This window comes from Saccopteryx bilineata, chromosome 5 (assembly GCF_036850765.1).
Source record: "Saccopteryx bilineata isolate mSacBil1 chromosome 5, mSacBil1_pri_phased_curated, whole genome shotgun sequence".
In the NCBI taxonomy this organism is placed as follows: Eukaryota; Metazoa; Chordata; class Mammalia; order Chiroptera; family Emballonuridae; genus Saccopteryx; species Saccopteryx bilineata.
In genome coordinates, this window is record NC_089494.1 from 105,275,968 (window position 1) to 105,298,900 (window position 22,933).

A 22,933-nucleotide genomic window follows, 5' to 3' on the forward strand; every position below is an offset into this window, starting at 1 on the left:
GCAGCCAAGGCTCCATTGGAGCAAAGATGGCCCGGGCACTGGGGATGGCTCCTTGACCTCTGCCCCAGGCGCTAGAGTGGCTCTGGTCGCGGCAGAGCGATGCCCCGGAGGGGCAGAGCATCACCCCCTGGTGGGCATAGCATCGCCCTTGGTGGGCATGCTGGGTAGATCCCGGTCGGGCGCATGCAGGGGTCTGTCTGACTGTCTTTCCCAGTTTCCAGCTTCAGAAAAATACAAAAAAAAAAGAATATATACTACCTATGCTTTATATAGGCATAGAAAATATATAAATGTATATCTAAGAAAAGGATTGCAGTTATCCCTGAAGAATAAGATGGCAAGAGTGGGGCAATGGAGGGAAAGGAGGGACCCAGAGGAAGGAGAGGTAGATCTCCTTTTATACTTTTTACTGTTTATTAACTGGATTTATCATTGTAAAAATAGTTTACTTGGAAATATTACAACGTATTGAGAACACTTGTATCATTACAGCTTTTTATGCAGATTGAAGCACTCTTTCCACAAAAATTTGGAACATGGAGTCACTATGCCAAAAGATACTGTAATGCACATGTCAGGTATGACAAACTATTTTTTATAAGCTTTAATCTTCACATATTTACTGTGTTTTCGTTTGTTTGTTTGTTTTTTTATGTGCCTTGACCGCGGGCCTTCAGCAGACCAAGTAACCCCTTGCTTGAGCCAGCGATGTTGGACTCAACTAGATGAGCCCTCGCTCAAACTGGCAACCTCAAGGTCTCGAACCTGGGTCTTCCGCATCCTAGTCCGATGCTCTATCCACTGCGCCACCGCCTGGTCAGGCCACATATTTACTGTGAACATTAAGCTTTATTAGTCATTCATTGTTCCAGTGTTTTCTAAACTTGTGGTAAATCCAGAATAATTTCTTCAAATAAAATCTTATATAATTGTCTTTGTATTATGTAAATAAAGAGTATATGATGGTACTTTTACTCTATTTTTATTTTATTTCCACATATATAATACTGTGATGTACACACTGTTCTGCAGTTTGCTGTCTTCACCTAATGTATATTGGAGATCTTTTCAGCCAGTTACTGAGAGAGCTTTGGTGCTCTTATTCTCTTCACTTTTTCACACATTCTCTCAGCCCCCTTCCCATTAGGCAGCCATCAAAATGTTCTCTGTGTCTATGAGTCTGTATCTTTTCTACTTCATTTATTTTGTCTTTTAGGTTCCATTGTAGATCAATATGTATTTATTGCCATTTTATTATTCATATTTTTATCAGGGTTTTTTTTTTTTTTGTCTGGAAATCTCTTTGTCTTTCAATTCTAAATTGTAGCTCAGCTGGGTGTAGTCATCTTGGTTTGTATGTCCTTGCTTTTCATAACTTGGAATATTACATGCCAGTCCCTTTTCGCCTTCAAAGTTTCTGTTGAGAAATCAGCTGAAGTCTTATGGGAGCTCTCTAGAAGATAACTAACTGCCTTTTTTTTTTTGCTACTTTTGAGATTCTTTTTGGGGGGCCCTGACTTTTTGTGGTACAGTAGTTAAAGCATCAACCTGGAATGCTGAGGTTGCTGGTTCAAAACTCCAGGTTTGCCTGGTCAAAGCACATGTGAGAAGCAACTATGGTTTGACGGTTTCTGCTCCTCCCCCACTTCTTCTCTCTCTCTCTCTCTCTCTCTCTCTCTCTCTCTCCTCTTTCTAAAATCAATAAATAATATCTTTAAACAATGATTCTCTTTATGTATTTTTCGGAAGTGAGAAGCAGGGAGACAAACAGGCTCCCGCATGTGCTCTACTGGGATCCACCTGACATGCCCACCTGGGGGCGATGCTTGGCCCATCTGGAGCGTTGCTCAGCTGCAATTGGAGCCATTCTAGCACCTAAGGAGGCCATGGAGCCATCCTTAGCGCCCAGGCCAAGTTTGCTCCAGTGGAGCCTTGGCTGCTGGAGGGAAAGAGAGAGACAGAGAGGAAGGAGAGGGGGAGGGGTGGAGAAGCAGATGGGCACTTCTCCTGTGGTCCCTGGCTGGGAATTGAACCTGGGATTTCCGCTCGCCTGGCCTACCGCTGAGACAGCCGGCTGGGGCTTGTCTTTAACCTTTTGCATTTTACTTTTGATCTCTTGGTGTGGGCCACTTTTGGTTCATCTTGTTTGGGACTTTGCCCTTCCTGGACTGGAATGTTTGTTTCCTTCACCAGGTTAGGGAAGTTTTCTGTCATCATTGTTTCAAATAGGTTTTTCATTTCTTCATCTCTCTCTCCTTTTTCTGTTCTCCCATGATGTGAATATTGGTATTCTTGAAGTTTTCCCAGAGGCTCCTTACACTATCTTTATTTACTTATTTTATTCTTTTTTTCTTCTTGCTATTTTGATTGGGAGTTTTTAACTTCTCTACATTCCAAATCACTGTTTTGATTCTAAGCTTCACATACTCTACTGTTGAGTCTTTGTAAGTTATTCTTCATATAAGTCAGTGTGTATCCTTAATTTCTGACTCATTATTTTTTATGGTTTCTATGTCCCTTTTTTGCTGTTGAAGTTTTCTCTAAGTGTATTGAGCATCCTTATAACCAGTGTTTTGAACTCTGCATCTAATAGATTGATTTTCTCCATGTGTTTTTGTTCTTTTTCTGGAATTCTTTTCTTTCCTTTGGGACATGTTTCATTTCTCTTCATTTTGGTAGCCTCCATGGTTGGAGGAGTGGCCTTACATAGTAGGTGTTCTGTAGGCTTTAGTGGTGCAGCCTTCTCAATCACATAACCTTGGCACTCCAGGTGCGCCCCTCCACACATACCACGTGAGCTATGTACACCCTCCTGTTGTAGTCGAGCTTTGATTATTGTTGGCACATTAGTGAGAGGGATTTATCCCCAAGCCAAATGACTGTAAGGATTGACTGTGACCACCAATGATTGTGGAGGGTCAATTTTGCAGGGTCTCGCCTTACAGAGTAGGACTTACTTCAGTGTGGCTCTGGTGCCAGCTGAGTCTGCCCCTTGAGTAAGTCACTTGTGGGAGTGGTTTGGTGGTGCTTCAAGGTGATATGAAGCTGTTCAGCAGGTGTGCTGGCTTTGGGGCCTCGCTAGAGGTACAGGCCGAGGTCAGCCGCTGTCTGTGTTCTCCCCAAAGCCATCTGGCATGAACTACAAAGCAATCTGCAGGTTGCTGCTACCTATGCTGGGCTTTGAGGTACCCAGGTAAGGCAGAGCTAAGAACCAAGACTAGCTGATGCTAGTGCTGGACCTCAGATTATTTAATGAGAGGTCCAGGGCTCACTGAGGCCAGATGCTGCTTAATTTAGAGATTTTATGAAAGTCTGAAGCATGGGACAAGACAAGCCATGCGTATGGAAAAGCCATTGGAATTAGCCTGGCTGGGCTCACAAGTTGAATGGTGCAGGGTGTCGTGGAATCACCAAGTTAGTTGTGCCCGTTTGCTGTCTTTGTTGGGAGAGGGTTAAAAAAAGAAACAATGGTCTCTGCTAGCACTTTTGTCTAGTAGAAAGCTACCCCTTTAGCTCTCCATCTGATGCCAGACAATTCAGTTTCTCCCCATATGTTTCTTGTTCCTTTTAAGCTGCTGCCCCAGCGCTAGAGCCCCAGCGCTAGAGCTCAGAGTGAGTATAAGTCCATGGGCAGGCCTTTCAAGATGAACTCCCTGTGACTCCAGCAGCCTTCTGTTTCCCTCAGCCTTAATCCTTGCTGGTTTTTACATCTAGAAATTGTGGAGACTTCTCTTCCTGGCACTGTAACCCTGGCATGGGGAGCCTGTTATGGGGGTCTTGGGTCCCTCGCTCTTCGAGGGTACTTATACGGCTGAGATATCCTTTCCTGTTTTCACCTGCCACAGGTGGGTGTGGGACCAGCCCATTCATGTCTCCACCCCTCCTACTAGTCTCGATGCGGCTTCTTCTTCAATTCCCTATTTGTGGGACTTTCATTCAGCCAGATTTCAGGTGGTTCTGAATGATGGTTGTTCTGTAGTGTGATTGTAATTTTGATGTGGTTGTGGGAGGATGTGTGTACCATGTTTACCTACACCTCCATCTTGACCAGAAGTTGGCACTCCATTTAACTGCTACATGTGTTTCACTGTTTGGATGCATTTTTTAAAACCTAGCCTACTTCCAATAGACATTTATTTGTGGTATATAGCTCTTGCATACAATACAGCAGTGAAGATCCTTGCATGTGGTGAGAGATAGTGTTATGGCAAAGAGCATGTGGGACTAGACGTAGACCACCTGTGTTTTATTTTCGTATTCAGTACTTACCAGATGTTTTGTGTTAGAAAAGTAACTTTATCTCCCCATACGTTACTTTCTTCAGCTCTAAAAACAGAATAGTTATTTCTGGCTCAAGAGTTATTATGAGATGTATATGAGCTATATTTATAAAGGCTTGAACAGTGACTGAGAAATAGTGAGCACTCAATAATTATTAGCTATTTTAATATTTCATGTGACACAGAGGAATAAATCTGTAAGATAAATTTGTGGAAGTAGAATGTGCATTTTTATATTTTATAGATTATTTACAAATTTTGCTCCATAGAGGTCATATCAATTGTTATTTCCACCAGCAGTAAGATTGTCTTTTTCCCAACACTTTGCCAACATGTTCTAATATAAATTATTTTATTCTTGCTAATGTGATCTGATGGAAATGTGACTAGACAGGGACTGGGCCTGAAGCGAGTCTTCCTCGAGCCCACAGGTGCTGTGTGGTTTCTTGACTTTGTGGTTGTGTAGGAAAGATTTCACAGCATGCGTCTAGGTGATCTTTAGAGTAAGTTTATTATAGCTGGGGACAGTGAAATACAAATGACTTATGTTAGAGGAAGCAACAGGAGAGAGCCTAGGCCTGCTGCTTTGGCCCTCTAGGAAAGAAGTGGGCCAAGTTGGGGCTGTTGTTAGCATACTGGGAAGTGAGAGAAAACAGGGGCCTTGGAGACAGGGGCAGGCGGTAAGCCTGAAATGAGCTGCCTGCCCTTGCTCACTACTCCCCTGAATGCAAGTCTTATGCTGACCCTTAGAGAACAGAAAAAGAGACAGTGTGCTATAGACACAGTGTGCTATAGAGACAGTGTGCTATAGAGACAGTGTGCTATAGAGACAGTGTGCTATAGACACAGTGTGCTATAGAGACAGTGTGCTATAGATACAGTGTGCTATAGAGACAGTGTGCTATAGAGACAGTGTGCTATAGACACAGTGTGCTATAGACACAGTGTGCTATAGACACAGTGTGCTATAGACACAGTGTGCTATAGAGACAGTGTGCTATAGAGACAGTGTGCTATAGACACTGTGCTATAGACACAGTGTGCTATAGACACAGTGTGCTATAGACACAGTGTGCTATAGAGACAGTGTGCTATAGAGACAGACAGTGTGCTATAGAGACAGTGTGCTATAGACACAGTGTGCTATAGACACAGTGTGCTATAGAGACAGTGTGCTATAGACACAGTGTGCTATAGACACAGTGTGCTATAGACACAGTGTGCTATAGAGACAGACAGTGTGCTATAGAGACAGTGTGCTATAGAGACAGTGTGCTATAGAGACAGTGTGCTATAGACACAGTGTGCTATAGAGACAGTGTGCTATAGACACAGTGTGCTATAGACACAGTGTGCTATAGACACAGTGTGCTATAGATATAGTGTGCTATAGAGACAGTGTGCTATAGAGACAGTGTGCTATAGACACAGTGTGCTATAGACACAGTGTGCTATAGACACAGTGTGCTATAGAGACAGTGTGCTATAGACACAGTGTGCTATAGACACAGTGTGCTATAGACACAGTGTGCTATAGAGACAGTGTGCTATAGACACAGTGTGCTATAGACACAGTGTGCTATAGACACAGTGTGCTATAGAGACAGTGTGCTATAGAGACAGTGTGCTATAGATACAGTGTGCTATAGAGACAGTGTGCTATAGACACAGTGTGCTATAGAGACAGTGTGCTATAGAGACAGTGTGCTATAGATACAGTGTGCCACTGGGTCTTCTGTCTTGAGGTTTCTTATTTTTCTTTAGCCTGCAGGAATCCTAGGGGAAGTCTTAGGCGAGGGTCTTAACAGAATATTCATTAACTTTCCAGGTGTCATTCAATATGTTGATTCGTCAACATGTGCATAAAGAAGGGTCAGGATTATTTTTTGTTTCGTTCCATTTTTAAAGAACATTACTGAAGAGGGACCAGGACTGAGACCAGTCTGTTCCAGGACTGTCTGTAATATGTAAACTATTTGATCCTAAGTGTCCTTGGTCAGGAAAGATAAAACCTTGTGATTCTTTAGCTGGCTGCAAATTGCTTACATTGTTGACCTTGTTTAATTATTTTGTCTCAGTTTGCCTATTCCACTTCTCTAGGAATTTTCCTAGCTTCTGACTACCCTGCCTCAATAGTTTTAATACACATTTGTCTTCTTACATTAATAAATTCAGTCAAGTATTTTTTCATACATATATTACAGGGGTCCCCAAACTGTGGCCCGCGGGCCGCATGCGGCCCCCTGAGGCCATTTATCCGGCCCCCACCACACTTCCGGAAGGGGCACCTCTTTCATTGGTGGTCAGTGAGAAGAGCACATTGACCATCTCACTAGCCAAAAGCAGGCCCATAGTTCCCATTGAAATACTGGTCAGTTTGTTGATTTAAATTTACTTGTTCTTTATTTTAAATATTGTATTTGTATTTGTTCCCGTTTTGGTTTTTTTACTTTAAAATAAGATATGTGCAGTGTGCATAGGGATTTGTTCATAGTTTTTTTTATAGTCCGGCCCTCCAATGGTCTGAGGGACAGTGAACTGGCCCCTTATGTAAAAAGTTTGGGGACCCCTGATGTATTAAGACTCATTTGTGCTTTTTCTTCTGTCAATTGTTTATGTTCTTTATCTTTCTACTGAACTTATGGGCTTTTTTCTTATTTATATAATATAGAAATGAGCTCTTTGTGATATGTGTTTGTATGGCCAGTAGATGTGGCCACCATCACAGCTGCCTGGCCTATGCTAGGTTTGCATTGGATTCAGAAAGACAGTAATGAAAACAACAGAGCCAAGAACTGGTGGGCCATTAGCTTTAATCCTAGCTCATACCCAACAGGCAATACACACAGTGGGAAAACACTTCCCTTTCCATTCAGGGCTCCCGAAGCCACTGACTTATCCGAGTTTCCTAGAGTCAAAGGTTTCTAGCTCACCAGCCTTTTTCACCTCTGTTCCCCATCTCCTTCTCTCTGTACAAACTCTGTACTAACTGACTTCTCCTTCAGCACTCTGCCATCTTGGCTGCCTTTCTTCTCCTCCACGTGGCCTTTCTCTGCTCTCCTCCAGCATGGGCTCCTCTGCCCCATTTTATAGTGTAGAAATCTGTTGGGCAGATAAAATATATTATGCTCACTTTGTTAAAGATGGCACTGCCCACATGGAAGTCCGTCACCCAGGTGATTGCTTGGGATGGGCGTGATTGTATTAATGTGTGTTGGGGGCAGGCTGTGGGCAGGCAGAATCCTTGTAGCCTGGGGCTTGGTTTTAGGACTAATCCTTTCCCATCCTTTTTGATGTGGGGTGGTGCACTCTCATGAGGAATCCCATTATGCCTCAGATAAGTGACTTTGTATCAGAGACTTCCTTGTTTGTATATTGGATTAAAGGTTTTGATTTCTACACTATAAAGTGGGGCAGACCAGGAGCTTGCTCTTGGTTCCTGAGATTAGCATTAGAGGAGAGCAGAGAAAGGCCATGTGGAGGAGGCCAGGAGAAGCAACCAAGATGGTGGAGTGCTGAGTGAAAAGCCAGTTTGTGCAGGGAGAAGGAAGGAGATGGGGAACAGAGGTGAATAAGGCTAGTGAGCTAGAAACCTTTGATTCTAGGAAACTTGGATAAGTCAGTAGCTTTGTGAGTACTGAATGAGTGGGTTTTGGAGCCCAGTGTATGTTTTTACTTGCCCACCAGGTACAAGCTAGGATTAAAGCTAATGGCCCATCAGTTCTTGGCTCCTGTAAAGCCAGTAGCCACAGCCACCATCTCAGCCGCCTGGCCCATTCATGTTCTCATTGGATCCGGACAGAGGTAATGAAACAACAGAGCCACGAACTGGTGGGCCATCATCTTTAATCCTAGCTTGCACCTGGCAGGCAAGTAAAACCACACACACTGGGCTCCAAAACCCACTCACATTCAGTGCTCACAAAGCTACTGACCTATCCGAGTTTCCTAGAATCAAAAGTTTCTAGCTCACCAGCCTTTTATTCACCTCTGTTCCCCATCTCCTTCCTTCTCCCTGCACAAACTGGCTTCTCACTCAACACTCCACCATCTTGGCTGCTTCTCCTGGCCTCCTCCACGTGGCCTTTCTCTGCTCTACTCTCTGCTCTCTGCTCTAATGATAATCTCAGGAACCAAAGAGAGCGCAAGCTCCCGTTCTGACCCACTTTATAGTGTAGAAATCCAGACCTTTAATCCAATATACAAAATAGGGAAGTCTCTAATACAAAGTCACTTATCTGAGGCATGATGGGATTATACCACCCCACAGCAAAAAGGGTGGGAAAGGCTTAGTCCTAAAACCAAGCCTCAGGCTACAAGGATCCTGCCTGCCCACAGCCCGCCCCCAACACACATTAATATCACCTGGGTGATGGCTTCCACGTGGGCAGCACCATCTTTAACAAAGTGAGCATAAAATATTTTATCTGCCCAACAGCTCAGTTGTTTCATTACCGTCTGCCGAATCCAATGCGAACCTGCATGGGCCAGGAGGCTATGATGGTGGCCGTGGATACTGGCTTTACAAAATCAAAATCTTTAATCCAATATACAAACAAAGAAGTCTCTGATATAAAGTCAGTTATCTGAGGCATAATGGGATTCCTCATGAGAGTGTACCACCCCACATCATGCAACAGTCAAGGGTAGGCATGGCCAAAATACAGCCCGCAGGCTGGATTCAGCCCGCGAAATATGTTTATGTGGCCCGCGATTAAAATTTTAATATTCTCCGCATGATGCACAGTGGAAATGAAATAAGTGGTACTTTTAAATCGTTATACATACAACCACCATCACATGAAATAGTGAAATCAAGGCAAGAATGTTCACTGTCACCACAGTTTACCTTTATTCTGGAGGCATTAATTGAGTTCAGTTACTCAAAAAAAAAGAGGTAAATATTAGAAAAAGGCAAAATTATCACTATTTGCCACTGATATTATTCATTTGGAAGATCTGAGAGCATCAGCTAAAAACTGTTCAAAACAAACAGGAATTTATTAAGGTGACCTAGCACAAAGTTGCTATTAAAAATTCAGACTTTCATGACCCATGGTCACTGGCTTGAACCCAAAGGCCCCTGGCATGAGCAAGGGGTCACTGGCTCAGCTGAAGTCCCCTCTAACCCCCAGCCAAGGCAAGTATGCGAAAGCAATCAATGAACAACTAAAGTGTAGGGAATCACCCTTTTAACCTTGAACCCTCTGCCTTGGGTTGGGGAACTTTAGTTAAAAGCCCTGAGTGAATGTCTCTTGGATGCAAACACCAAGAAAGTGTGAGTGGGTGACCTTTGCACAGATACAAAGGAATGCATGTGAATGGGATTTAGAAAATTAGTCTAGAGGTTCTGGATTGCCCCTTCCTTTGTGCTTGTTAATTAGCAAAAGAAAAAGAATGTTCTGATTAATTTAGCCCTTTCTCCATGCCAGCAAATCGACCATTAATCATGGCCATTAATCATTCTTCCCCTTATCACGTGATCTCCCTCCCTTGTAATCCTGTTACCTCTGTTTTGCTTCTGATCAATGAAAGCTAAGGGAGAAGGAGAGTCAGGAGGTCTCTCTTTGCCTCCCTTGGCAGGTCTCCCTCTCTCTCCCTCTTGACATAAGTTTGCGTCTTGAGTAGGTTTTTTCCACGCAACACTGGTAGTTCCCAGCAGGCTAGGAAGGGAACACCTTACCACAGTAAGGTGCTACAACTATGAGTTGATGCTTTTCATCTCTCTCCCTTCCTGTGTGGTGTCCCTGTTTGTCTTGCTCTCTTGCTAAAAAAATTAATTCATTCTTTCACTACATAAATAATAATAAATAAATAAATAAATATATATATATATATATATATTAAAAAAAAGTTCACATAGGTATTCCAGCCAAGCATCTTGTTATCAAAAGCCAAGCTATGGGAAGAACTATTTGCCCTCCCTGATGTCATGCTTAAAGGTTAAGAATATCCCAGAATATCTTTATAGTGATTTATCAAATTTTCTCAACTTCCTTTATTACTGTTATTTTTTGCTGGTTCCACCTCATCAGAGAAATAGTTGTCTAAATTTTTATGAGAGAGGAATTCTGGGTAGTAATACATATTGAATATATTTATAGCCTTTCACCAAAAGTGTTAATAGGTTATTGTCAGCTTCAAGACATTAAAAGAAGGTCTCTTAAGAAATTGCACGGTACTTTGTCCTCAGAACTGTCGTATTTAATTCCCATCCATGGCTAAAAAGAGGTCAGGTCTATTCCATTTGCTAATGGTTCAAATCTTACAGAAATAGTTAGTATACTATATGGCAGAGATCAGTTTGAAAAATAATTAGATAAAAATTAATAGGACAAATTCTGCATTTATGCCTAGAGTGTCTGCTTTGTGCAGAAGTGATTTGAGAAACTCCCACATATTATCAGTGATTCAATTCAAAAATATTTCCTGTTTTGAATAACCCTACCCTAAATGGAAGTCAGCTGTCATAACTGATAAAAATAAAGTAATATTAGGGCACATTAGTCAAGGAAACATACAGAGTAAGTGCTCCATTCATTGATTAGAAATACATACATCCAAAGTATGATTTAATTCTTAATCTATTCATTCAAAAAACATTTAGTAAGGTACTTGTTATATGCCATGCCATATGGTAGACATCAAGTATGTATTAGGGAACAAGACTCATGTGATCCCAGCCATCACTGAGTTTCTAATTCAACTAACTAAATAATTAACCATTGTGATGAGCATCATAAAAGGGAAGTAAGGATGCTATCGCAGAGTTCAGCAGAGTGAATTAATCAAATAACAGAGGTGTCAGGCAGATAGGTTATTTTTTTCTCACTCTTATTGTTAAAGATGGCCGCTGCCCTCATGTGATACAGCTAATTGCCCTTCTTGCTTGGGAAGGGGCTTTGTTTTGCTAATGTGTGTTAGAGGAGGAGGTTGTCCCACCAAAAAGTTTTAAAAAGAGGAGCTAGGAGGCCATTTTGAGGAGATTGACCACGTTCTTTTTTTTTTATTATTCATTTTAGAAAGGAGAGAGAGAGGAGAGAGACAGAGAGAGAAGGGAGGGAGGAGCTGGAAGCATCAACTCCCATATGTGCCTTGACCAGGCAAGCCCAGGGTTTCGAACCGGCGACCTCAGCATTTCCAGGTTGACGCTTTATCCACTGCGCCACCATAGTTCAGGCCTGACCACGTTCTTATAGAGAGGAAGAGCCCAAGGTGTAGCAGGGCAGGGAGGCCATGTGGAGGGGGCAGCTAAAATGGTGGAATGGTGAAGGTGAAGGAGAAGCCAGTTTACGTAGGAGAAGAAGGTAGGTAACAGAAGTGAGTAAGACTGGTGAGATAGAAACCTTTGATTCTAGGAAAACTCGGATGAGTCAGTGGATTTGGAAGCCCTGAATGAAAAGGGAAGAGTTTTCTCACTGTGTGTTTTTACTCGCTTGCCAAGTGCAAGTCTAGAATAAAGGAAAATGGCCCACCAGTTTTTGGCTCCGCAGTTTCTTTACCGTCTGTCCAAATCTAATGCGAACCTACATGGGCCAGGCGACTGTGATGGTGGCCACGGCTACTGGCTTTACAAGAGGACAGAAGAAAGCATCCCATGAGACTCAGGGGTCCCCAAACTTTTTACACAGGGGGCCAGTTCACTGTCCCTCAGACTGTCAGAGGGCTGGACTATAAAAAAAACTATGAACAAATCCCTATGTGCAGTGTGCATATCTTATTTTAAAGTAAAAAAACAAAACAGGAACAAATACAATATTTAAAATAAAGAACAAATAAATTTAAATCAACAAACTAACCAGAATTTCAATGGGAACTATGGGCCTGCTTTTGGCTAATGAGATGGTCAATGTCCGGTTCCATATTTGTCACTGCTAGCCGTAACAAGTGATATGACTCGCTTCCGGAGCCGTGACGTGTGCGTTCCGCGTCACTGGAAGTAGTACTGTACATAAGTGCCGCCGCCATGCTTTGCGGCGCCGCCACACCTTGTGCTCCTCTCACCGACCACCAATGAAAGAGGTGCCCCTTCTGGAAGTGTGGTGGGGGCCGGATAAATGGCCTCAGGGGGCCGCATGCGGCCCTGGTTTGGGGACCCCTGCCATGAGTGATAGGTCTTTGTTTGCATTCCAGGAAGAGAAATCTGGATGCTAAGACCTAAAGTAAGAGACTGCTGTGTCTTTGAGGAACTGAAAGAAGTCTAGTTCAGCTGAATATTCTTGAGCTAGTGGAGACTTGGTCAGAGTCTTGTTCTTTATCATAATAGCAGTAAGAAACATTGGAGAGTTTTGTTTTGTGTTTTAGTTATCAGTATTGTGGGGGTTTTATTGTAATAAAATATACAGAAGAAAATTTATAATTTTAACTATTTTTAAATGTCGAGTTCTGTTTCATTATTTGTTTGTTTTTTTTTATTTTATTTATTCATTTTTAGAGAGGAGAGAGAGAGGGAGAGAGAGAGAGAGACAGAGAGGGAGAAGGGGGGAGGAGCTGGAAGCATCAACTCCCATATGTGCCTTGACCAGGCAAGCCCAGGGTCTCGAACCAGCGACCTCAGCATTTCCAGGTCGACGCTTTATCCACTGCGCCACCACAGGTCAGGCTGTTTCATTATTTGCATTCCCATTGTAGTGCATCCATCACCACCATCTCCAGAACTTTCATTATCCCAAACTGAAACTCTGTGCCCATTAAATAATGACTCCCAGTTTACCCCCCATCCAGCCCATTCACTGTGATTTTAAAGCATGAAAAGAATGTGCATGATTACATCTCCTAATTTTGTTTGGAGACTTTTTGGATACTATTTTCACATGGTTCAGAATTCTAAATTGATAGTGCACAGTACTGTGTTTCCTCATGTATAAGACGCACCTTAATATTGGGGCCCGAAATTTGAAAAAAAATGTATTACATAGATTTATTGAACTCAAGTTTTATTCATCATAAAATTCATACAAGTCCTTATCCATGTAAAAAAGGCAGGAAATGCAAGTAAAAACCTGCAATCACTGTATAAGACGCACCTAGTTTTTAGACCTCAAATTTAAAAAAAAAAGTACATCTTATACATGGGGAAACATGGTATATACTTTGAAAATTTTCGCTTTCATCTCAGTTTCCCTACTTTTAGGCAACAATATGTAGTTTTTTTCTTTTCTTTTTCTTCTTTTTTCCAAGTGAGAGGAGCGGTGATAGGGAGACAGACTTCCGCATGTGCCCTGACTGGGATCTACCTGGCAACCTCCATCTGAGGCCAATACTCTGCCCACCTGGGGCCATGCTCGCAACTGAGCTGTTTTTAGTGTCAGAGCAGAGGCTCCATAGAGCTATCCTCAGTGCTGGGGGCTGATATACTTGAACCAGTTGAGTCATGGCTGTGGGAGGGGATGAGAGAGAAAGAGTGAGTGAGAGAGAGAGAGAGAGAAAGAGAGAAGGGGGATGGGAGGGGTGGAAAAGCAGATGATCGCTTCTCCTTTGTGCCCTGACCAGGAATTGAACCCAAGCCATCCACACACCAGGACAGTGCTCTACTTTATTTTCTATATATAGTTTTTAATTTTTCCATAGAAATTGTGTGCATTTTCAGAGAAATTTATATTTTTACATAAATGGTGGTATATTATAAACATAAATGGTTTGTACTTTCCTTATTTGTCCTTATTTTGTATACATAAACAACTTCATCCTTTTTATGGCCGCATGATATTATTGAGAATATAGTTTCTGAGGTGGTGGGAAGTTAAGGGAGTTTGCACATGATGATTTTTATTTCCTCTGTGAAATGGGAAGGACAGTCATGTGTTCAGAGAAGTGGAAAAGTGGAGGGTTGAAAGTTTGATGAAAGTTTTTAAAAAAGAAGTTTGATGAATGTTGGCATGGTTTGAAATTTTGGGCCATGGTCAGTTGGCTCAGAGGTAGAGCATCAGCCCAGCGTGTGCAAGTCCTGGGTTGGATTCCCAGTCAGGGCACACAGAAGCAACCTTCTGCTTTTCCACCCCTCTCCCCTCTCCCCTCCATCTCTCTCTCTCTCACACTTCTACTCCCACAGCCTCGGCTCAAATGGTTTGAGCAAAGTTCTCCCTGGTGATGAGGATGACTCCATGGCCTTATCTCAGGTGCTAAAATAGCTCAGTTGCCAAGCAACAGAGCAGCAGCCCAGATGGGCAGAGCATCGCCTGGTAGGGGTTTTGCTGGGTGAATCCCGGTCCGGGCGCATGTGGGAATCTGTCTCTGCCTCTCTTCTTCTCACTTAATAAGAAAAAAAAAGGAAGAAATTTTGCCTAATAGGAGAATGAGATAACCAGACTAGTGTGTTAGAATTGGTGGTAGTGCCAAGTAACCATTTGAGATGAATAGTTTTAGCCTTCTAGGAACCAGGCTTTTCTAAGGCATGATTTCCCCAGCAGCACCCAGCAGCCTAAGTACAGGCGTGGACAATGCTTATATTTGGAGCCATTGAAGATTGTGAAAACAGGAAGGAGATTGTGGATATAGCAAAAGTTGTGCAGTCACTTAACTGGAAGATCCTAACGAAGATAGTAAAGACATAGTGGGAATAAATAAGCAGGTAGGCTAGAATGATGGGGGTAGTTTGAATTTTCAGGGAAAGCTGTTTTTCAGGACCATTTATAGCCATGGGAGTGAAATGAATGGTTAGAGTAAATTTTAGAAGGTCATTGGAGACAAGAATACAAGGATTTGAGAGGGAACCCAAAAGTCCTATTTTAAGAAACAAGTTAACAAATGAAAACATATCTGAGAAATGATGGTCAGAATAATGAGGGGATTTCATATTCAGCTCTACAAATGCCTAATATTATTGATTGCCTACTATATTTAGGACATTATTTCAGAGCTGCCGGCAACAGAACGATGAGTAAGATGGAGTGCCTGATCTCATGAAGCCTGTAGGAATTTGAAAAAGAGAAGACTAGAGGAAGAGGTCTTTAAACATTTAAAGATCTGTCATTTTGAAGGAATGAGACTTTTGTCTTTGTGGCCTCAGAGGGCAAAACTATTCAGAAAGTAGTGAAACTTAATAGGGGAATAGATTTTAGCTTTTATGAGTAAGAACTTATAAAATGTATGTATTTTGACAATAAAACAATAAACTTGTCACTCTATGACAATATAAGTGGAAAGGAAAAATACTATAACCTAACTATATTAACAAGTAAGTTGTTTTCATTTATTCTTTATTTCTACCTTGTCTAAAGTCTAATAATTTTTACATAGTTTTAAAAGAGCTTGATTGTAATGCTTCATCTGCTAATTTCACATAGCATCACTTTGTCCTATGCTTTAACATTGTCTTTTTAAATTGTTATTTCCTTTATTTATACTAATTTACTGATAGTGCCTGACCAAGTGGTGACGCAGTGAATAGAGCATTGGACTGGGATTCAGAGGACCCAGGTTCAAAACCCCAAGGTCGCCAGCTTGAGTGCGGGTTGCTGGCTTGAGCCTGGGCTCACCAGCTTGAGTGCGGGGTTGCTGGCTTGAGCGCGCGATCATAAACATGACCTGGCTTGAGCAAGGGGTCACTCGGTCTGCTGTAGCCCCCCCCCCCAAGGCACATATGAGAAAGCAATCAATGAACAACTAAAGTGCTACAATGAAGAATTGATGCTTCTCATCTCCCTTCCTGTCTGTCTGTCCTTATCTGTCCCTCTCTTTGACTCTTTCTCTGTCTTTGTAAAAGAAAGGGGGGGGGGGATTAAAGGAGAGACTTAAAGATATATATATATATTTTTTATAACCATGTTCATAACAGCATTAATCACAATAGCTAAAATGTGGAAGCAACCTAGGTGTTCGTCAAAATGGATGAATAGATAAGCAAAGTTTGGTTTATACACACAATGGAGTATTATTCAGCCTTAAAGAGGAAGTAAATTCTGACATGTGCTGCAGCATGTATGTACCTCGAGGATACTATGCTAAACGCAATGAGCCAGTTTCCAAAGACAAATACTGTATAGTTCCATTTATATGAGGTACATAGAGTATTCAAAATCATAGACAGAAAGTACAGTGGTGGTTGCCAGGACTGGGGGTAGGGAGCAATGAGGAATTATTGTTTAATGGGTATGGCATTTCACTTTAAAAGATAACAAGAGTTATGGAGATGAATGGTGGTGATGGTCATTCAACATTATGAATGCATTTAATACTACTGAAATGTACACTTAAAAATAGTTAAGATGGGCCTGACCAGGAAGTAGCACAGTGGATAGAACATCGGACTGGGACGCAGAGGACCCAGGTTCGAAACCCGAGGTCGCCAGCTCAAGTGCGGGTTCATACGGTTTGAGCGCAGGCTCACCAGCTTGAGTATGGGATCATAGACATGACCCCATGGCCGCTGGCTAGAGCCCAAAGTCGGCAACAGCCCACCCCCCATCAAGGCACATATGAGAAAACAATCAAGGAACAACTAAGGCAGGGGTCCCCAAACTACGGCCCCGCGGGCCACATGCGGCCCCCTGAGGCCATTTATCTGGCCCCCGCCGCACTTCCGGAAGGGGCACCTCTTTCATTGGTGGTCAGTGGAGGAGCATAGTTCCCATTGAAATACTGGTCAGTTTGTTGATTTAAATTTACTTGTTCATTATTTTAAATATTGTATTTCTTCCCGTTTTGTTTTTTTACTTTAAAATAAGATATGTGCAGTGTGCATAGGAATTTGTTCATAGTTTTTTTTATAGTCCGGCCCTCCAATGGTCTGAGGGACGGTGAACTGGCCCCCTGTGTAAAAAGTTTGGGGACCCCTGAACTAAGGTGTCGCAATGAAGAATTGATACTTCTCATCTCTCCCTTCCTGTCTGTCCCACTCTCTATCTCCTTCTCTGTCTCTGTCACACACACACAAAAAAAGGTGAAGATGGTAAATTTTATGTTATGTCTATTTACCACAATTTTAAATTTTTTTAATTAATTAAATGTGGCTTGTAATACAAAACTATAAAATTTTTTAAAGCAAATAAAGGAGAAAATCTTTGTGACCTTGCTTAGGAAGACGTTTTTATTTTCATTATTTGTTTGTATTTTTATGACAGAGACAGAGAGGGACACATATGGACAGACAGACAGGAAGGGAGAGAGATAAGAAGCATCAATTCTTTATTGCAACTCCTTAGTCTGCTTAGTTGTTCATTGATTGCTTTCTTATAGGTGCCTTGACTGGGAGGCTGCAGCAAAGCGAGTGACCCCTTGCTCAAGCCATTGACCTTAGGCTCAAGCCAGCAACCTTGGGTTTCAAGCCAGTGACTATGGGGTCATGTCTATTATTCCACGCTCAAGCCAGCGACCCAGTGCTCAAGCTGATGAGCCTGCGCTCAAACCGGAGACCTCGGGGTTTCGAACCTGGGTCCTCTGCATCCCAGTCCAGCGCTCTATCTACTGTGCTACCGCCTGGTCAGGCATGAAAACCTTTTTACATAGGACACAGAAAACATGAACCATAAAAGACAAAAGTGATTTTACTTCATCAAATTGAAAAGATTTCTTCCAAAAATACTGTTAAGAGAATGAATGGTCAAGCCACAGACTAGGAGAAAATTCTGTAAAGCAGATATTTGATATAAGAATATATAAAATCACACATATGTATAAATATATAAATTTTAAAATATACAAAAGGAGTTTATAAAAAATATATAAAAATCTCTCAAAACAATTTGAGTTAGAGATATCACCTAAGAAGTTATGTGGAGGTCAAATAAGCACTTAGAAAGATACCCAATATCATTAGTCATTTGAGAAATGCTAATTAAAACCACAGTGAAATACCAGTACATATGCATTAAATAGGTAAGGTTTTCACAAGCTGATAATACGAAGTGATGGCAGCAGTGCTGAACAGTTGGAACCCACGAACATTGCTTGTGTGAATGCAGAATGGTACAGAAACTTTGGGAAACAGTATGCCAATTTTTTTTTTAGAAAGTTAAACATAAACTTAGTATACAAGCAAGCAATCCCACTTTGGGAATTTAGTCAAGATAAATAAAAACATGTTCACTCAAAAATCTGTATGGAAATGTTTATAGCAGCTTTATTTCTAGTTACCTATACCTTGAAGCAATTCAGATGTCCTTCACCTAGTGAATGCACGAACAGTTGTGATATATCCATGGAATATATATTACTCAGCAATAAAAATGATGAACTACTGCCTCACTGGTGGTTAGCACAGTGGATAAGAGCAACGACCTTGGACTTTAGTGTCACCAGTTTGAGCACAGCTCGCCAGCTGAGTGTGGGGTTACCTTTTGCAAGCATTTTAAGTTGTGGCTTCCTTGTTTTCTTTTTACCAAGTCAGCAACCACTTGTACCTGATTGACTTCTAAGCGTTTTATCCTCTCATGTTTCCTTTCCCATTCTCTTTCTCATAGTGGGTTTCTGGGTGTGTGTGTGTGTGTGTGTGTAATTTCCTTTGCTGGCAGTGTGAGATAGTATCTCCTCTCCTTACAGAAGGTGCGGAAGTGTTTTAGGTGGTCTAGTTGTCATTGACTGGCTGGGGTACTGGCAGTTAGATCTGCTACACACACTGCCTGCCATGTGTGAGCCCACTGAAAATGCCAGTGGTAGTCAGTTACCAGTTCATCCCAGTCTGCATGAACTCTGTATAATCAGTACGTTTAGACACTAATATTTTTCATAGCTGAGAGTTATGTATAATCTTATTCATTACTATTTCTTAAGCTGGGCTTTTTGAAACAAATTTGCATTCAAAAATAACAGCAAAGACCTTGTCATGGCTTTTTAACATTGAAAGGAAGAACATACTGGATAAATTGTTTTCTTATTCTAGCATTCAGCTTTGCTACATGTTTTTTTCTTCATATTAACAGATATTTTGGTAAAAGGCCTCAGTGGGATTGTAAAGGGGCATCAAATCTTAATGAACTCCATCAGTTATTAAGTGACATAATGATTAGAAGACTAAAGACTGAAGTTTTAACCCAGCTGCCCCCTAAAATCAGACAGCGTATTCCTTTCGATATTCCAGCAGCAGCAGCCAAGGTGAGAACCCTTATTTGATTAAAAGTCTTGTTTTAAATCATTTTAAATTACAGTAAGAAAGATTGTGCATATTTCATATTTTACAGAAGAAAAAGTCTGCTTTCTTAAAATGGGTTAAACTAATAGAGCATATGAATTGACTTCTTATTATTTCAAGAAGAGAGCAGGAAGAATTTAAACTTGTTAATAATTTGAAAAGATTCAGTATCCTAGTAATTAAAAAGTATATTTCTAAAAAAAAAAAAAAAAAAAAAGTATATTTCTGCCTGACCAGTGGTGGTGCAGTGGATAGAGCATCAACCTGGGGCACTGAGGTCCCAGATTCAAAAGCCCAAGGTTGCGGACTTGAGCATGGGCTCACTAACTTGAGCGCGGGATTGCCAGCTTGAGTGTGGGGTCATCAACATGATCCCTGGCTTGAGCCGAAAGGTCGCTGGCTTGAGCAAGGGGTTACTTGTTCAGGTTGAGCCCCCCCAGACAAGGCACGTATGAGAAGCAATCAATGAACAACTAGAATGCTGCAACTAGAGTTCATGCTTCTAATCTTTCTCCCTTTCTGTCTCTCCCTCCCTCTTTCTCTCTTTCTTTCAAGCTAAATATATATATGCTGAATATAGAAAAAAGTACTTCAATTACAGCAAAGATTTAGTATTATGAATTCTAAGTATCTGCAGGGCATTAAGCGAGGAAAGTTGTGTCTCTTCCTCTAGGATTTCTTTTTTTAAGTATGAATAGCTGTCTTTTAGAATAATTTACAGCCCTGTTCTTGAAACCTTTAAACCCTGTGATCATGTAAGATGTGAAGTTAAACATAGCAGAAAGCCAAATTGTATTTTACCAAATCTTTATATATATTTGGGTAGTGTAGTTCTTACATATTCTCTGAAATTTCTTCAAATCTGGACATAACCTTGCATTGTTTTATTTTGAAATCTTCAAGTAAGCATTCTGTAAACATTGAGTAATTTGTTTTTGGAAAAATAATCCAATTTCCATTATTTACTATTTTAGCATTAGAAAGAAAAAGAAAAATATATGATTATATTATATTTTTATTTAACTAATGTCCCCCAAGTCTTTATGCTAATTTAAATAAAATCGTATCTTTTATAAAAATACTTTGCTATACATTTTCACTACCCTACTTTCTTATGTATTTAAATTTTTATGTTTACTTTACACAATGTTTGCCCTTAAGATGAAGCTGTAATTATTTGATTTATGATGTTAGCAAAGGGCTTAGTTTCACTCACAGCCTGTCATTAGGTTCTGTCATTGGTGTGAACATTTACCTGACCTACCTGCCTCCATGTTGATGTTTTTAAATGAACACATTGGCATCCTTGAGAATTTTCTTTTTATATCTTTATAGGTAAAAATATTAGGTAGGATGCAATTCATTGCTGCATTAATTGTTCTGTTCTTTATGCTGCATTTCTAAACATTGTTATTTTCTCCAACGTAGGAATTGAATACCAGCTTTGAAGAGTGGGAAAAATTAACAAGAGCTCCAAACTCAGTTGCCAATGAGACTATTATGGGGTTGATTACTCGCATGTTTAAACAAACTGCAATTGCCAAGGTACTCATTTGCTGGGCCATTATGTGTTTGTCTTGATACAAATTATTTAATATACTTTAATGTTTTTACTTAAGCAGCTTATTTTCATATTGTAACATGTCTTTGTCATTTACTTTTCTAACTGTTTATAATGAAAAAAATTCAGACATATTCAAAGTAAATAATAATATATATTGTAGAACACCATTATGCCCATCCATATATTGGTCCTTTCCAATATAACGGTACACTTTGATGGTGTTTTTTATATATATATATATATATATATATTTTTTTTTTTTTAACTGAAGCTGGAAATGGGGAGACAGTCAGACAGACTCCCACATGCGCCTGACCGGGATCCACCCGGCACGCCCACCAGGGGCGACGCTCTGCCCACCAGGGGGCGATGCTCTGCCCTTCTGGGGGGTCGCTCTGCTGCAACCAGAGCCACCCTAGTGCCTGGGGCAGAGGCCAAGGAGCCATCCTTGCTCCAATGGAGCCCCGGCTGCAGGAGGGGAAGAGAGAGACAGAGAGGAAGGAGGGGGGGTGGAGAAGCAAATGGGCGCCTCTCCTATGTGCCCTGGCCGGCAATCGAACCCGGGCCCCTGCACGCCAGGCCGTCGCTCCACCGCTGAGCCAACCTGCCAGGGCCGGTGTTTTATATTTTAAAAGACATGCATATGTTCATCTTTATTATCAGCTTTTTTATGGTTTTACTACATAATTACTGAAAATAATCTTTTTTTTATTTGTCAGTTATTTTTCATTGGTATTATATTTTTAGTTTCCTACAGAGATAGATGAGCTCATGTTCTGTTTGTCTGGAAAGTGTTAAAGAGTTTTTAAATCTCAATATGCCTATCAAATTGTTGTTTTCACCAGCATGGTAGAACTTAAACATGCTAATAAGTGTCATCCCTCTCCAATTCTGAAATATTTTATAACATAATTTTTTAAAGTGAGGTTTATTGAGATATTATTTATTTACAGTGAAATCTCTTCTAAAATGTATAGCTTGATGAAGTTTGACAACACGATAGATAAAAACATATTTTTTTTACATTACCAATGTTCCCTTTTGAACCATTGCAGTCATTTCCCTTGGGTGTCCCCGCTAGACCATGGCAGTCACAATCTGCTTCTGTCACTATCGTTCTGCATTTCCCAGAATGTCACAAAAATGGAACCATCTAGTACTATGTAGCCTCACGTCTGGCTTCTTTCATTTAATGTGAAGCTTTTGAATATTGATCCATGTTTTTGCATGTCATTAGTTTATTTACTCTTATTGCTGAATAATATTTCAATGTTTGAATATAACAATTTCTTTAAATTTTTTTACTAATCAATGACCATTTGGAGTATTCTCAGTATGGACTATTATGAATAAGCCTGTTACAATCAATCATGTACAGGCCTTTGTGTAGACATTGTTTATTATCCTTGAGTAAATAACTGGAAATGGGACTGCTGGATCTATGGAAAATGTAAGTTTATCTTTATAAAAAGCTATCAAATTGTATTCCAAAGTGCTATACCATTTTGCATTCCTAAAGGCAAATGTGTGAGATTTCCAGTTGTTCCGAATTTTTTGTGAGCACTTGGTGTTATCAGTGTTTCTTTTTTATTATTATTAATTAATTAATTTTTATTTGTTTTCTGAAGTGAGAAGCGGGAAGGCACAGAGACAGACTCCCGCATGTGCCCGACCAGGATCCACCTGGCATGCCCACTAGGGGGCGATGCTCTGCCCATCTGAGGTGTTGTTTTGTTGCAACCAGAGCCATTCTATTGCCTGAGGCAGAGGCTATGGAGCCATCCTCAGCGCCCGGGCCAACTTTGCTCCAATGGAGCCTTGGCTGCAGAAGGGGAAGAGAGAGATAGAGAGAAAGGAAAGGGGGAAGGGTGGAGAAGTAGGCATTTCTCCTGTGTGCCCTGGCTAGGAATCGAACCCAGGACTTCCACACTCTGGGCCAACACTCTATCTACCACTGAGCCAACTGGCCAGGGCTGTATTATCAGTCGTTTAATTTAGCTATCTGCTATGTAGTGTTATCTC

At 41.1% G+C, this 22,933-nt stretch overlaps 1 protein-coding gene across 2 annotated transcripts in view; it reads left to right on the forward strand.

Annotated features, from left to right (window-relative positions):
- Nucleotides 1-22,933, forward strand: part of ZRANB3 (zinc finger RANBP2-type containing 3) — a 249,890-nt gene that overhangs the window by 134,591 nt on the left and 92,366 nt on the right. For both annotated transcript variants that reach the window (XM_066279993.1, XM_066279995.1), the window contains 3 exons: nt 493-578; nt 19,139-19,310; nt 20,776-20,892. In XM_066279993.1, coding sequence (XP_066136090.1) covers nt 493-578; nt 19,139-19,310; nt 20,776-20,892 — 375 coding nt within the window. The remainder of the gene's footprint in view (nt 1-492; nt 579-19,138; nt 19,311-20,775; nt 20,893-22,933) is intronic.